General features: G+C 46.3%; 1 protein-coding gene across 1 annotated transcript in view; it reads left to right on the top strand.

Moving 5' to 3' along the window:
• LOC105512021 overlaps window positions 1-13,998 on the top strand; it is a 98,075-nt gene that overhangs the window by 28,421 nt on the left and 55,656 nt on the right. Inside the window, 3 exon segments of the mRNA XM_011942273.1 lie at window positions 3,349-3,444; window positions 4,475-4,621; window positions 9,195-9,285. Of these exon segments, the coding sequence (XP_011797663.1) occupies window positions 3,349-3,444; window positions 4,475-4,621; window positions 9,195-9,285 (334 nt within the window).

The raw sequence follows: 13,998 nt of genomic DNA, 5'->3' as shown, positions 1-13,998 counted from the left end.
AAAATGGGACTTTTGGTCATGTCATACTCAGAATAAACAGATATATCAAATGTTAACTATCACAAGGTAGGAAAAGAACAAAATATTAGAAGAAAATGAATATGCATATAGCCTGTGGTTTGCAGAAATGTTTTAAACCAATATTTGCTACTAGGAAGCTATTAATAAAAAATATATACACAGAGAAGCATATGTAACTACTTTTAAACTAGCATCCTTCAAAAAAGGCCAGAAGCAGAGTCAAAAGTAAAAATGATAGGAAAGCATTTCACAACGTAGGGTGTAATTACAGGGTTAACAGCTACTCGGTACAAGGAACTTATACAAATTGATTTTTTAGAGAGACAAATAACTTGAAAATTAGGCAAAACATAAGGATAGGCACTTACTAGAAAATTACCAAACGGCCAAAAATTGTATAAAAAGTTACAGACAGTTACATGTAGACAGAAAATGCAAATTATTTTAATAAGGAAATACCAATTTTCACCTCTCAGACAGAGAAATATAAAGGTAACACCTTTTCCCGGAGATATGAAGGAAAGAACATTCTTTTATTATTGCTGGAAATGTGAATTATAACTGCTTTTTTGGAAAGCCATTTGGAAAGAGAGATTTGAATTAAAACTGCAGTCATCCTTCGGTATCCATGGGGGTCCTGGTTTTAGGACCCCTGCTGTTGCCAACATCCAAGGATGCCCAAGTGGCCGTTACAGAATGGTGCGATATTTGCATGTCACCCATGCATATCCTCCTGTGAGTGTCAAGTCCTCTCCAGCTTACTCACAGGACCTGATATGACAGAAACGCTATGGAAATTGTTGTTAGACTTTATTACTTGTATTACTTTTTATTGCCATATTATTAATTTTTATTGATTTTTTTCCTGAATATTTTTTGTCTGAGGTTGGTTGAATCACGGACGCAGAAGCCGGAGGTTCAGAGGGTGAATGGTACCCAGCACACTGGCCCGGCCTTCCCATGCTGAGTCTCTATCCCTCAGAAATCAGCGCAGCCCTGCAGGAGGCTGGGGCCAGGAGGATCGTCTCGGAGGCACAGTTCGCGGAGGCAGGAAAAGTCCCCGGCCCAGAGCGTCCCCGGCCATGGAGAGAGGATGTTAGGGACCTTGCGGACACCTGGGAGCAAGCGGGGTTACACTGTGCTGTTGGGTAAGAAGAGAGAGACTCAGAAAAGTGCACACAAGACTCTAGCTTTATTACACAATTATAAACAGACCCAAACCATAGTATGTTCTTACAACAAAAATATTGCACAATTAGGTGCAATAAAGGCTAGGCTGTGGGATTTTATCCCATTCAGTGTGTGTCTGTGGTGTGTGTGATGGTGTGTGTTTGTGGTGTGTGTGTGTGATGTGGGGTATGTGTGTGTGTGTATGGTGTGTGTTTGTGGTGTGTGTGTGTATGGTGTGGTGTGTGTGTATGGTGTATTTTGTGTGTGGTGTGTGTGTGTGATGTGGGGTATGTGTGTGTTTTGGGGGTAGTGTGTTGTGTGTGATGTGTGTGTGATGTGTGGTGTGTGTGTTTTGTGTGTGGTGTGTGGTGTATGTGTGTGGCGTATTTTGTGTGTGGTGTTGTGTGTAGGGTGCAGTTTGTGTGCAATATATGGTGTGTGTGTTTTATGTGTTATTTGTGGTGTGTGTAGTGTGTGATGTGGGGTGTGTTTTGTCTGTGATCTGTGTGGAGTATTTTGTGTGTGCAGTGTGTGTTTTGTGTGGTGTGTGTGATGTGTGGGTGGTGTGGCATGTGTGATATGTGTGTGATGTGTGGTGTGTGTGATGTTGAGTATAGTGTGTGGGGATGTATTTTGTATGTGATATGTGGAGTGCGTGATGTATGTGTGATGGGTGGTGTGTGTGTGGTGTGGGTTGTTTTTCTGTGGTGGGTTATGTGTGCTGCATTTTGTGTGTGATGTGTGGTGTGTGTTTTGTGTGTGGTGTGTGTGATGTGTGTGTTATGTGTGGTGCGTATGGTGTGTGTGTTGTTTGTGGGTGATGTGGGGTATGTGTTTTGTTTGTGGTGTGTGAGGTGTGTGGTGTATTTTTTGTGTGACGTGCTGTGTGTGTGTGGTGTTGTATGTGGTGTGTGTGTGATGGGGTGTATGTTACGTGCTTTGTATTTTGTGTGTGAGGTAGTGTGTGTGTGGTGATGTGTGTGCTGTGTGTTGTATTTTGTGTGTGATGTTGGATGTCTGTGGTGTGTTTGTGAGAACGTGTCCCACACCACGTTCACCCAGGTGCAGGCTGCGTCCAGCTGGGGGTGTTACCTCTGGCACCGTCTGCTCTTCACTCCCTTCCTCCCTCCATGCCCCCTGGTTGTGCCACTTGGCATCCTGGATCATCTTACTGGGCTGGGCCTCCCATCTGGGTCTTTAGTCCACAGCACAAGGACCCGTGCTATGTGTGGGGCCTGCACTCAGGTGGGAAGGCAGGGTGAGGGAGGCTCAGAGATGGCCTGGAAGTGGCCACAGTCTTGGGCTGATTCAGTAGAGGGTGAAGGATTGGGATGAAGGGACCTGAGCATGGGTGCTCCCAGTGCCCTGGGTGGGCCGAGGGCAGAATGCCGTGCCCACAGCCTCAGTTCCCTGGTATGGCCATGTGGAGGGAGGTGGCCAGGGCTGGGCCTGCTCTGGTTTCAGTGACTCCCTAGCCTGAACACTCTTGGACACCAGCCCGTCCCCTGCCCTCATCCTCATCCTCTCTGAGTGTGCCTGACCCTGTCTAAATCCTCCTGCACGCACTTCAGACCCCAGTGCATAGGTGGCACAGGGTAGGCTTCTGGAAGCTGGGGCAATTACAAGTCCCCAGGCTGCTGAGAGGTCAGGAGCCAGAGTAAAACCACAGCCCAGGTCAGGAGCTGAGAACACCTCTCATGGGTCCTGGGGATGCAGGACGAGGTGGCGCGTTTCCAGTCATCCATCTTTGCAGAGCCCCCAGCATGGCGTGACAAAGTTGGGGTCCAGGTGCTGGGGGAAGCACGCAGGCCTGACACCCCACTTCCTGCCTCCCATCTGGGATACCAATGTTCGCTTTCAGACTGTTTGGAAGCTGGAGTGTCTGTGGTTGGAGTTGGAGCTGACCTGGGTCAAATCTGGCCTCCTACAGACACCAGAGGAGCTGTGAGCCTGCCCAGTCCCGGCACCTTTGAGGGTCTCCTGCAAACGAGGTCCAGTGAGTAAAATGCCGGGACGTCCGTAGAAACCATTGATCTGCTCCAGTATCCCTAGGAGGCTTTTTGTTTCACTTGTTTTAGAAAAGTCCTCCCCGTTTTTAAAGGAGGAAAACATGGTCAGGTTGAGTGGGTGGGCTGCGACAATGTCCCCCTTTGCCAGCTCTCTTCTTTCTTCCCCGACGACAATGTGCTCACTCTCTGCAGAGGTTTGCAAGCCATCTCAGGCTCTGACAGTGACATGGGTGTGCAGATTGGGGTAGGGCAGCGGGCGGGGGGGGCAAGGCTAGGGCAGGTCACTGAGGGCTAAGCGGGAGCACAGGGATGGCACTGGGATGGATGTCCAGGGCACTGAGAGCAGGATGGTACATGACTTGGAAGGTCTTTCTGACCATTTGTCCATGACCAACTGCTGGGTCCAAGCCCAGGAAGGCCCCCCAGGTCCCCGGCCCTGGCCTGAGACCGGCTGCATCTGTTCCATCTTCAGGGAGGCACAGGAGCTGTGCTGTTGCTCTGCACAGCCTGGCCCCTGCTGTGCCTCACAGGCTGCTCTGTCGCCACGTCTCATTTGGAATCTCTACCATAAAATGTGCCCTATGCGCTGGGGTAGGGGATCACATACATCACCTGACACAAGGCGGGGAGATGCAGAGTGGCAGTGCCCATGCTTGTGAGGCACCCAGAGATGCACATGTCCAGTCCCAGAACATCCATATGGCTCTCTGCTTTCCCTGTCCTCTGCTGTGTTCTCATTCTGCAGACACAGACCTGCAGCACCCAGCACTCAGCCAAAAGGCTGCAACTGGTCATCCTGATTCCAAGGCTAGGTGAACCTGCCTGAGACATGTACCCTCTCTGAACTTGCAATTCTGTGCCATGACAAATGCCCCAAATAATCCCATGTGCCTGAGGAGGTTGACTGAGTGTGTATATATTCAGTAGAGAGCTGCCCCAATGTTATTTGTGGGGTACTATTGTTCCACCAAGCAACTGTTAATATGGGATTTTATTATATCCTAATTAATAGGATATATTATAGGATTAATAGGATTATATCCTAATTAATATTAATATATCCTCCTATATTAATAAAGGAGGTAAAAAATATAAAACCCAAAACCAGTTCTCAGAAAATGTTATCATTACCATCATCATCATCACCATCACCCCATCAACATTACTATCACTGTCAGCAGCATCAGCACCTTAATCACCATCACCATCACCACCATCATTACCGTCACCATCACCATTTTCACCACCATCACCACCGTCACCATCACCATCAGCATGGCATTTTCATCACCATCACCATCACTATCAACATCGTCACCATCCTCATCACCATCACCACCATCATCATTGACATCACCATCACCGTCATCACTACTATCATTGCCATCACCACCATTGTCATTGCCATCACCATCACCATCGTTATCAACATATCTTCACCATCAGCACCACCATCACCATTGCCATCACTATCAACATCATCATCATCACTGTCATCATCATCACTGTCATCCCTGTGATGGTTAATATTGAGTGCTAACTTGATTGGACTGAAGGATGCAAAGTATTGTTCCTGAGTGTGTCTGTGAGGGTGTTGCCAAAAGAGATTAACATTTGAGTTAATGGACTAAGAGAGGCGGACCCACCCTCAATCTGGGTGGCCACCAACTAATCAGCTGCCAGAGAAGCTAGAATAAAGCAGGCAGAAAAAGATAGAAAGAGCAGACTTGCTGAGTCTTCCAGCCTGCATATTTCTCCCATGCTGGATGTTTCCTGCCCTCAAACATCAAACTCCAAGTTCTTTTGGACTCTTGGACTTAAACTAGTGGTTCGCCAGGGGCTCTTGGGCCTTTGGCCACAGACTGAAGGCTGCACAGTTGGTTTCCCCACTTTTGAGGTTTTGGGACTCAGACTGTCTTCCTTGCTCCTCAGCTTGCAGATGGCTTATTGTGGGACCTCACCTTGTGATTGTGTGTAAGTCAATACTCCTTAACAAAATCCCCTTCATATATACATCTATCCTATTAGTTCGGTCCCTCTAGAGAACCCTGACTAATACAATTCCCACTCTTATCCCCATTCTCATCCCCATCACTGTGATCACCATCACCACCAACATCACCATCACCACCATTACCACTACCATCACCATCACCACCATCACCATGACTATCATCACCATCACCATTGCCATCACTATCAACATCATCATCACCCTCATTGTCATCACCATCATTTCCATCCTCATCCCCATCACCATCACCAAGACCACCATCACCACCAACATCACCATCACCACCATTACCATCACCATCACCATCACTACCATCCTCATAACCATCACCATCACCATCAACATCATCATCGCCATCACCATCATCACCATTACCATCACTATCAACATCATCATCACCCTCATTGTCATCACCATCGTCCCCATCCTCATCCCCATCACCATCACCATGATCACCAATCACCACCAACATCACCATCACTCCCATACCATCACCATCACCACCATCATCATAGCCATCGCCATCACCATTACTATCACTATCATCATCACCATCACCACCATCACCATTGCCATCACTATCAACATCATCATCACCCTCATTGTCATCACCATTGTCCCCATCCTCATCCCCATCACCATGACCACCATCACCACCATCATCACCACCATCATCACCATCACCATCACCACCAGCACCACCATCACCACCATTACCATCACCATCACCATCACTATCAGCATCATCATCTTCACCCTCATTGTCATCACCATCATCCCCATCCTCATCCCCATCACCATCACCATGATCACCAGCACCACCATCATTTTACTGCCACTATCAACATCATCCTCTTCATCCTCATTGTCATCACCATCATCCCATCCTCATCCCCATCACCACCACCACCATCACCACGATCATCAGCATCATTGTGTTTATAATTATTTTCAAATAATTCTTTATATGTGCACAGCCTAGGATTTTATCATGGGTTAGTTACACAATCAGAATTTGATTACAGGTCTCCCACACCTAATAGTTGCCAAGACTGGCCCACCTTCGACCCTCCCTGTGCTCATGTGGACAGAAAGCTTCATGCACACACTCCTCTGGGGACATACCCTCTGGAGGCTTCGATGGCCCAGACTCACACAGAATCCCAGTTAAGGGGGTCTCTGGCCCCAAAGGACAAGTTCTCCCATTGCTTTCCAGAGAGTCCCAAGAGAGAAACATATGTGACAGGTGGCCCATCTATGACATCTCAAGGTAGCACGTATTCCAAATACTCAATGCAGATGGGTCTTCTTGTGTAGTTAGACATTTATCTTAAACATAGAAAACCTGGGCTGGGCATGGTGGCTCAAACCTGTAATCCTAGCACTTTGGGAGGCAGAGGTGGGTGGATCACCTGAGGTCAGGAGCTCGAGACCAGCCTGGCCAACATGGTGAAAACCCATCTCTACTAAAAGCACAAAAATCGGCCAAGCATGGTGGTGCCCACCTGTAATCCCAGCTACTTGGAAGGATAAGGCAGGAGAATCTCTTGAACCTGGGAAGCGGAGGTTGCAATGAGCTGAGATCGTGCCACCGCACTCCAGCCTGAGCAACAGAGTGAGACTTTGTCTCAAAAAAAAAAAAAGAAAAAGAAACACAGTAACTTGGTGAAATATTAAATTTTATTTCCCATTTGTAGAAGTGATGTATATATAAACAACAATCCAACATCTCTTGTAAGCCTCAGGCCCACTGCTAAGGTTTTGGTTATTTACTTCTAGCCATTTTTTTTTTCTTTTTCTTTTTTTTTTTCTTTGTAATGCCCACGTCTCTGGATTCTGAGCTGAAGCCGCAGGTGGTGCCCACTCCGATAGATACGACCTTGCCACTGCTTCTGACCTTGAAATGGCATAAAGCTGTCACCATGCACAGCACCTGAAGGTCAGCACTGCCATCAGCCATTTTTTCTTTATATCCTCTGTGTTCATTATTTCATTTCCTTCCTCACTCAGCAGATGGGCACTGGGCACCAGCTGCATGCCAGATTATATTCCGCATGTGACAGCCTCAGAGAAGCAACTCAGCCCGTCCTGTCCTTCCCTGCCTGTATGGTTGACTGTCATAGTCTCCAGCAGTCAATGGCCAAATGCAGGTTTAGAAGAGAGGGTCTGTATGACCAAAGAGACCCACAGGCCTTTGGGGAAGGCAGGGAGCTGTGCCCAGGTCCACGTCTGGCCAGGAGGGAAGGATGGCTGTGCTGATCCTTCTGTGAGACACTGTGGGTCAGCAGGGGCTCGAGGATCACAGCTGAGTTCTGCTCTTGCCCTGGGGACTCAGGGGAACCTGCTTCTCCCCCAGCCGCAGCTGTTTGTAGCCACCACTTTGTCCCCTGAACATAATCTCCCCAGAGCCCCCAGAGTGCACCAGGCATTGCTCAGTGTCCCTCCAGGGCAGGGTGGGGGTGCTGCTCCTGGCTCCCTGACTCTGTGGCCAACTGTGACAGTCATTCTCTGCTCCTCAGCCAAGCTCAGGCAGAGCCCTGAGTGTCCCTGCTGTCTGCTCACATCTGCTTCATGTGCTTGACATTGCTTCCTTCTCCCGCTGCCTCAGTTGTATTGTTGGGGGGGGGGCAGCCCCAAGGCCCTCTCCTGCCTCACTGCACTCTCCTCCCAGACCCAGTTACAGTGTCATGCTGCCTGCTCCCCTGCAGCACTTGCCAGCTCCCGAGGCTGAGGGTGCTGTCAGGTGTGTTTCTGTGGCCCCAAACCCGGTCCACAGGACATGTGACTCATTAAGGGACCATGTGGGTCACACCCCCACTGTGACCTCTGTCCTCTGCAGTTGGGGGACATCCTCAGCTCTGGCCAGTGAGGTCCATTGCCCTGGGGCGGTTGTGAGCTTCGGGGCAGAGACGATCCCAGGAGTGGGTTCCCTGCAGCTCCGGCCATCTCGCTCTCTAACCCAGGCAGCCCCCCACTCTCAGGGTCGCAGGGGCCTCCTTTCAACAGCAACCTTGATGTGGAGAGAAAGCAAGACCCAAGGGCAGGATTACAAGGAAAAAGGAGAGACCCCAAAGCAGGGGCGCTGAGGAAGAGGCCTGAGGAAGGACTCGGGAAGAGGGTCCGGGGACAGCAGCCTGGAGAGGTCGGGAGAGCAGAGACCTGGGCCATCAGGAGAGGAAGGAGCCACTCTCCAGCGGGGTCACCTCCCGCTGCTTCCAGACCCAGGGGAGGCCCAGAGACAGCCTTGCTGGAGGGCAGCGGGCTGTGTTCTCACAGATAGACCCCTCCTTGGACTCAGCGGCCCCTCCTCCAGGTCAGCACAGGCCCTCACCAGCCAAGTGACAGCCACGTGTCCCGGAGCAAGCCTGAGTCCCTCGGTGGCCCCCATCCTGGGCTGAGGCCCTCCCTGAGTTTCGCTCCCACCCGTGGGGACCCACCCTTCATAGCTGAGACCCTCAGCTATCAGAGCCACAGAGAAGCCCCGTGGGATGGCACGGTGTAGGAGCTCTAAGTGCCTTTTAATTTTATAGCCTCTTCTGAAAGATGCTTCCGATTCTGTGGGCCCTCATGTGGGCTTCTGCGGGAAGCAGCTGCACTTTGGGTTAATGGACTTGAAAGGTTTGTGTCTGAAACCTTTGATGTTGACCCTTCACTGCAAATGAGTGTTAAAGAAGGACTTTAATAACTTGCTCCGAAGCTCAGAAGTGTTCACGATAACACCATTAATCCCTGTTTTCCATAGTTGGCAGAAAGCTCTAAGTACCTTTAATACTTTCTACATCTGACAGTTTTAATTATTTCCCCTGCACCATTATTGATCCAGCGAGTCAACCTGTGACTTTGAAGGCCTTTGTCGATACCCATTGCCAATACCAGAACCAATCACTCCTTGACGGTGACAGAGATCCAGGGGTGGGGTGCGTGGCCCCTGTTCCCTTCACAACCCCCACCCAAGAGCTGCCGTCTACCTCTCTCTGCAGCAGGGATTCCTGTTTGTGGCCGCATTTCCACAGCAGCTCCCCACGAGGGAGGTCCTGGACTGCAATAGGGGCCCCTTTGACACACAACAGGGTCTGTGACTTCAACATCCGAACTCTCTGAGGATGGGGGAGACTCCAGTGCAACAAGGAAAGCTCATTCTGGCCAGGCAGTCTCCCTCCAGGAACCCTCGGGTCTGAGTAAGAGAGAAGGGTACTGTGCTTACAGGCGGCCGCTAAGGCAGAGCTGGGTGCTGACTTCATTCCTTTTGGATAAACACCTGGAAGTGGGGTTGCTGGATCATATGGCAGTTCTGCTTTTAATTCTTTGAGGGACCTCCGTATTGTTTTCCATAAAGACTTTACTTATCTACATTCCCATCCACTGCCCATAACAGCTTCCCTTTCTCCACATCCACTCCAGCATTCGTTAATTTTTGTCTTTCTGATCATTGCAGTTCCAATCGAGGTGAGATGGTGCCTCATGGTGCTGGTTCTGATTTGCATTTCCCTGATGATCAGTGATGCTGAGCACTTTTTCATGTACATTCCCATGATATCTGAAACATTATTCACGGTAGCAAAGACATGGAATCAACCTAAGTGTCCATCAATGGACAAATGGATAAAGAAAATGGTGATAGATGATAGCTAGCTAGATAGATGATAGATGGTAGATAGATGATAGATTGATATATAGATGATAGATAGATAGATGACAGATAGATACATGATAGATATATGATAGATAGATAGATAGATAGATAGATAGATAGATAGATAGATAGACAGACAATGGAATATTATTCAGCCATAAACAAAGAATAGAATCCTGTCATTTGTGGCAACATGTACGGAACTGGAGGTCATGATGTTAAGTGAAATAAGCCAGGCACAGAAAGACAAATGTCAAATATTCTCACACACATGTGGGAGTTGAAAAAGCTGATCTCGTAGAAATAGAGAGAAGAATGATGATTATCAGAGGCTGGGAAAGGGAGGGGCGGGGAGGTTGTCAATGGGCAAGTCACAGATGGGAGGAATAAGTCCTGCTGTTCTGGAGCACCGTAGGGCGGCTGCAGCGAACGATATTGTAGTGTTTCCTGGAAAATACTCACTAGGAGAGAGGAATCTGCAAGTTCTCATTACAAATATGTGATAAACCCTGAAGGTGATGGATTTGCTAGGAGCTCTGATTTGATCCATATACAAGGTATGCATCAAAATATCTCACTGCACCCCCTAAAGATGGACAGTCATTATCTATTAAAAACACAATTTTAAACAATTTTTTTAAAGGCAGAGAGAATGACAACACCAGCATTCTTGGTGAAAGTCAGCTCCTCCCTGCTGTTTCTGCCCATGGAGTCCCCTCTCTATTTCCATTTTTCATCTCCTCCCTGCCCCATCCTCCTCCTCCCCCTCCTTCCCTCCTTCTTCCCCCTCCTTCCCTCCCTCTTCCCCCTCCTCCTCTCCCTCCTCCCCCTCCTCTTCCCAGATTAACCTTCTCACGTCCGCTCCCTATTCTCTCCTCCTACTCCTCCTTCTTCTTCTACTTCAACACATCCTTTATATCTCCACACCAGTTACGATTTTCTCCCTAATTCTTCACCCCATCCACTTTGTATTTTTCAAAATATGAGTAAAACATCAAGCAATCCCAAATATAGCCTGAAAAGTGAAACTCACCCCAGTCTTGCACGCTTTGCTCCCTCGTCCCAGAGGGAAGCAGACACTCAGATGCGGACGCGTGTGCTGCAGCCCTGTGTGCATGTGGGTGGAACACACACAGGTGGACGGATTTAGGAACGCAAGTGACATCAGCTTGCTTTCGTGTTCCCGTCGTTTCGTTCTGTTGCTTCCCCACTGATGAACCCCGAAGTGTTTCCCATCATTTTCTGCACACAAGTGTGGGTCTCCCTCATTTTTCCAAAGTGATCACTGGAGCATAGACAATGTAAGTTTCAAGTTGGGAGCAGTCTGGTCAAATGTTCTCCACGATGGCCCCAGGCACCTGACTCCTCGCGCCACGCCAGCACGAGGCAATGCCAGGCTTGTCTTTCTGCTGCTCAGTTCAGCCGAGTGTGCTTGCTCTGTGTCTTCATTCCCATTTTTCTGGTTCCCGGTGGGGTAACTGACTTCTCTTTATTAGCCATTTTTTTAATGAATTACCTATTCATGTTCTTTCCCTGTTTCCTACGGTTGCCTTTTTCTTTGTTGTTGAGTGTATCTTCTTAAACACTGTGGAAACTGAACTTTGTACACACCCTGCAAATATTTTTTCAACTGTTTCTATTCACATTGCTTATGGTGCCATTTTTAGCAGATATTTTAACTTCCAGGCTAACAAATCTGTCTGTCTTCACAATACCTAAATTCTGCATGTTGCTTAGAAGGTGCATGCATTTTCTTATGTCTCGCATTAGTCATCTGTCTTTATTTTCCCCGATAGACTGTAATGCTCTCAAAACAATTTATTAAAACTATCATCTCAATGTTACTTGGCAGCACAATCTTTAGCACATGCCAAATTCCCAGGTATTCTTGGGTCTGCAGCTATTGTTCATTTTTCTATTAATCTTTCTATTTACCCTGTGCCAGTACTTTTTTTTGATTACATTATTATACAGTTTTACTTGGTATCTCGTTGGAAGCCTCTCTCTCTATTGTTCTTTATCTAAATTTTCATGGTTAGGCTTGCCAGTTTTCTACTTCAAATAGGCTTTAATATTAAATTTTGCAAACATAAAATTGGGATTTTGATTGAAATTGCATTGAATTTATAGAGTAATTTGTGAAGAATTTGTATCTTTACAGGGTTAAATCTTCCACACAAAAGCATGGTATATCTTGCCATTTAGATAGTCATCCTTTATGTCTTTTCCATAATGTTTATTATTTTCTTATATTAAATATACACATTGCATTTCTTATATACTTTTTTCAGTTTATGAGTTTTCCACTGCCAATATGATATAATCGATATATTAAATTTTCCACCTCATTATTGTAAGGTATAGGTTGAAAGAGCTATAGGTTGAAGTATTTTGGTCTGCACCTAGCCACCTTTTGTACCCTTGAAATAGTTTTAATACTTTCCATGTCATTCCATCAGCTTTTTCAGATGCAATCATTCCATCTGCAAATAATTATATGTATTTGCAAAGCTTCTTCCTTTCAATACCTGTATTTCATTTGTCTTCTATTATTGCACTAAAAACCTCTCCATATCTAAGTAGCAATGACTATGAACCTTGTTTTCTGTTCATTCATTCCACAATTACTTCAGGAGCACGGATTGTCTGCCTGTTCGCATTCCAGATCCTGGGGAGATCATGTAAACAAGGTTCTGAGGGTGACAGATCATAAAGACATGGGCGATATGCACACTGTGGTGATAACACTCAAAATGTTATGATTTTTTTCAAGCAGCATAAAAAGAGATTAACAGTAAGTTATCTATTTTAGACACCGGAAATACTATTCATTTTCAATATCAATTAGGGTGTTTACTTCAGGTTTGTGGTAGCAAGCCAAAGAAGATTCTTTGTGTTATTGGTTTATTTAAAAGTTGTTAAAATTAGGCCTGGTGCAGTGGCTTACGCCTGTAATCCCAGCACTTTGGGAGGCTGAGGCTGGTGGATCACCTGAGGTCAGGAGTTTCAAGACCAACCTGGCCAACGTGGTGAAACCCAGTCTCTACCAAAAATACAAAAAAAATTAGCCAGGTGTGGTGGAGGGTGCCTGTAATCCCAGCTACTAGGGAGACTGAGGCAGGAGAATCACTTGAACCCGGGAGGCGGAGGTTGTAGTGAGCCGAGATCATGCCCCTGCACTACAGCCTAGGTGACAAGAGTGAAATTCTGTCACACACAGACAGACAAAAAAACCTTATAAAATTAGAAATGGGCATTCGATCTATAGAATGCATTTTGCATTTGTCAATGATAACAGGTTTTGTTTCCTCTGTAATCAGTTGATGCATGTGAATAGATTTCCTAACATTGAGATGTTATTGGGTTTTTGATATGAGGTCTTTTTTGGTTGTGATGTACTAATTTTTTAAGTACTTTGTTGAAACAACTTTCCATCTTTTATGGTAGTTCTAGAAGGTTTTGTCTGTGAAATGAGAGGTTTGTTAGAACATGCTTGCGTGCCATCTGGGTCTGGTGTTATGCAAGTTTGATCATTGATGGTTTTTATTTTTTCTTTGGCAATCATCCTCTTATAGTTACTATTACTCTCCTTCAGACAACTTCTCTCATCTTCATTTTCTGATGTACATATTGTTCATTTAGTTTTTAAATTTTACCATTATATATTTTATATTTTTATAAAGATTATCTCTCTTTTATATTGAACAAGTTTGTTATTAGCATTTCAAAGAAGGATATTTGGTTTTTAATCAAGCCAACTCTTGATTTATTTTTACAGTTTTATTAAAATACAATTGATATATAATAAACTGCTGTATTTAAATCATACAGTTTGAGGAGTTTTGACATATGCGTAAACCTGTGTGCCCATCACCACAATCAAGAAGTCAACATGTACCAGGCACCATGGCTCATGTGTGTAATTCTAGAACTTTGGGAGGCCAGGGCAGGAGGATCACTTGTGCCCAGGGGTTCCAGTCTAGAGTGAGCTGTAATAGCACCACTGTACTTTGACCTCGATAGTAGAGTGAGACCTTGTCTTGAGGAAGAAGAAGAAGAGGAAGAAGACGAAGAAGAAGAAGAAGAAGAAGAAGAAGAAGAAGAAGAAGAAGAAGAAGAAGAAGAAGAAGAAGAAGAAGAAGAAGAAGAAG

This window comes from Colobus angolensis, unplaced genomic scaffold (genome assembly GCF_000951035.1).
Source record: "Colobus angolensis palliatus isolate OR3802 unplaced genomic scaffold, Cang.pa_1.0 Scaffold208, whole genome shotgun sequence".
In the NCBI taxonomy this organism is placed as follows: Eukaryota; Metazoa; Chordata; class Mammalia; order Primates; family Cercopithecidae; genus Colobus; species Colobus angolensis.
Note: the sequence above shows the minus strand (reverse complement) of the source record. Positions and strands in the feature narration are given on the sequence as shown.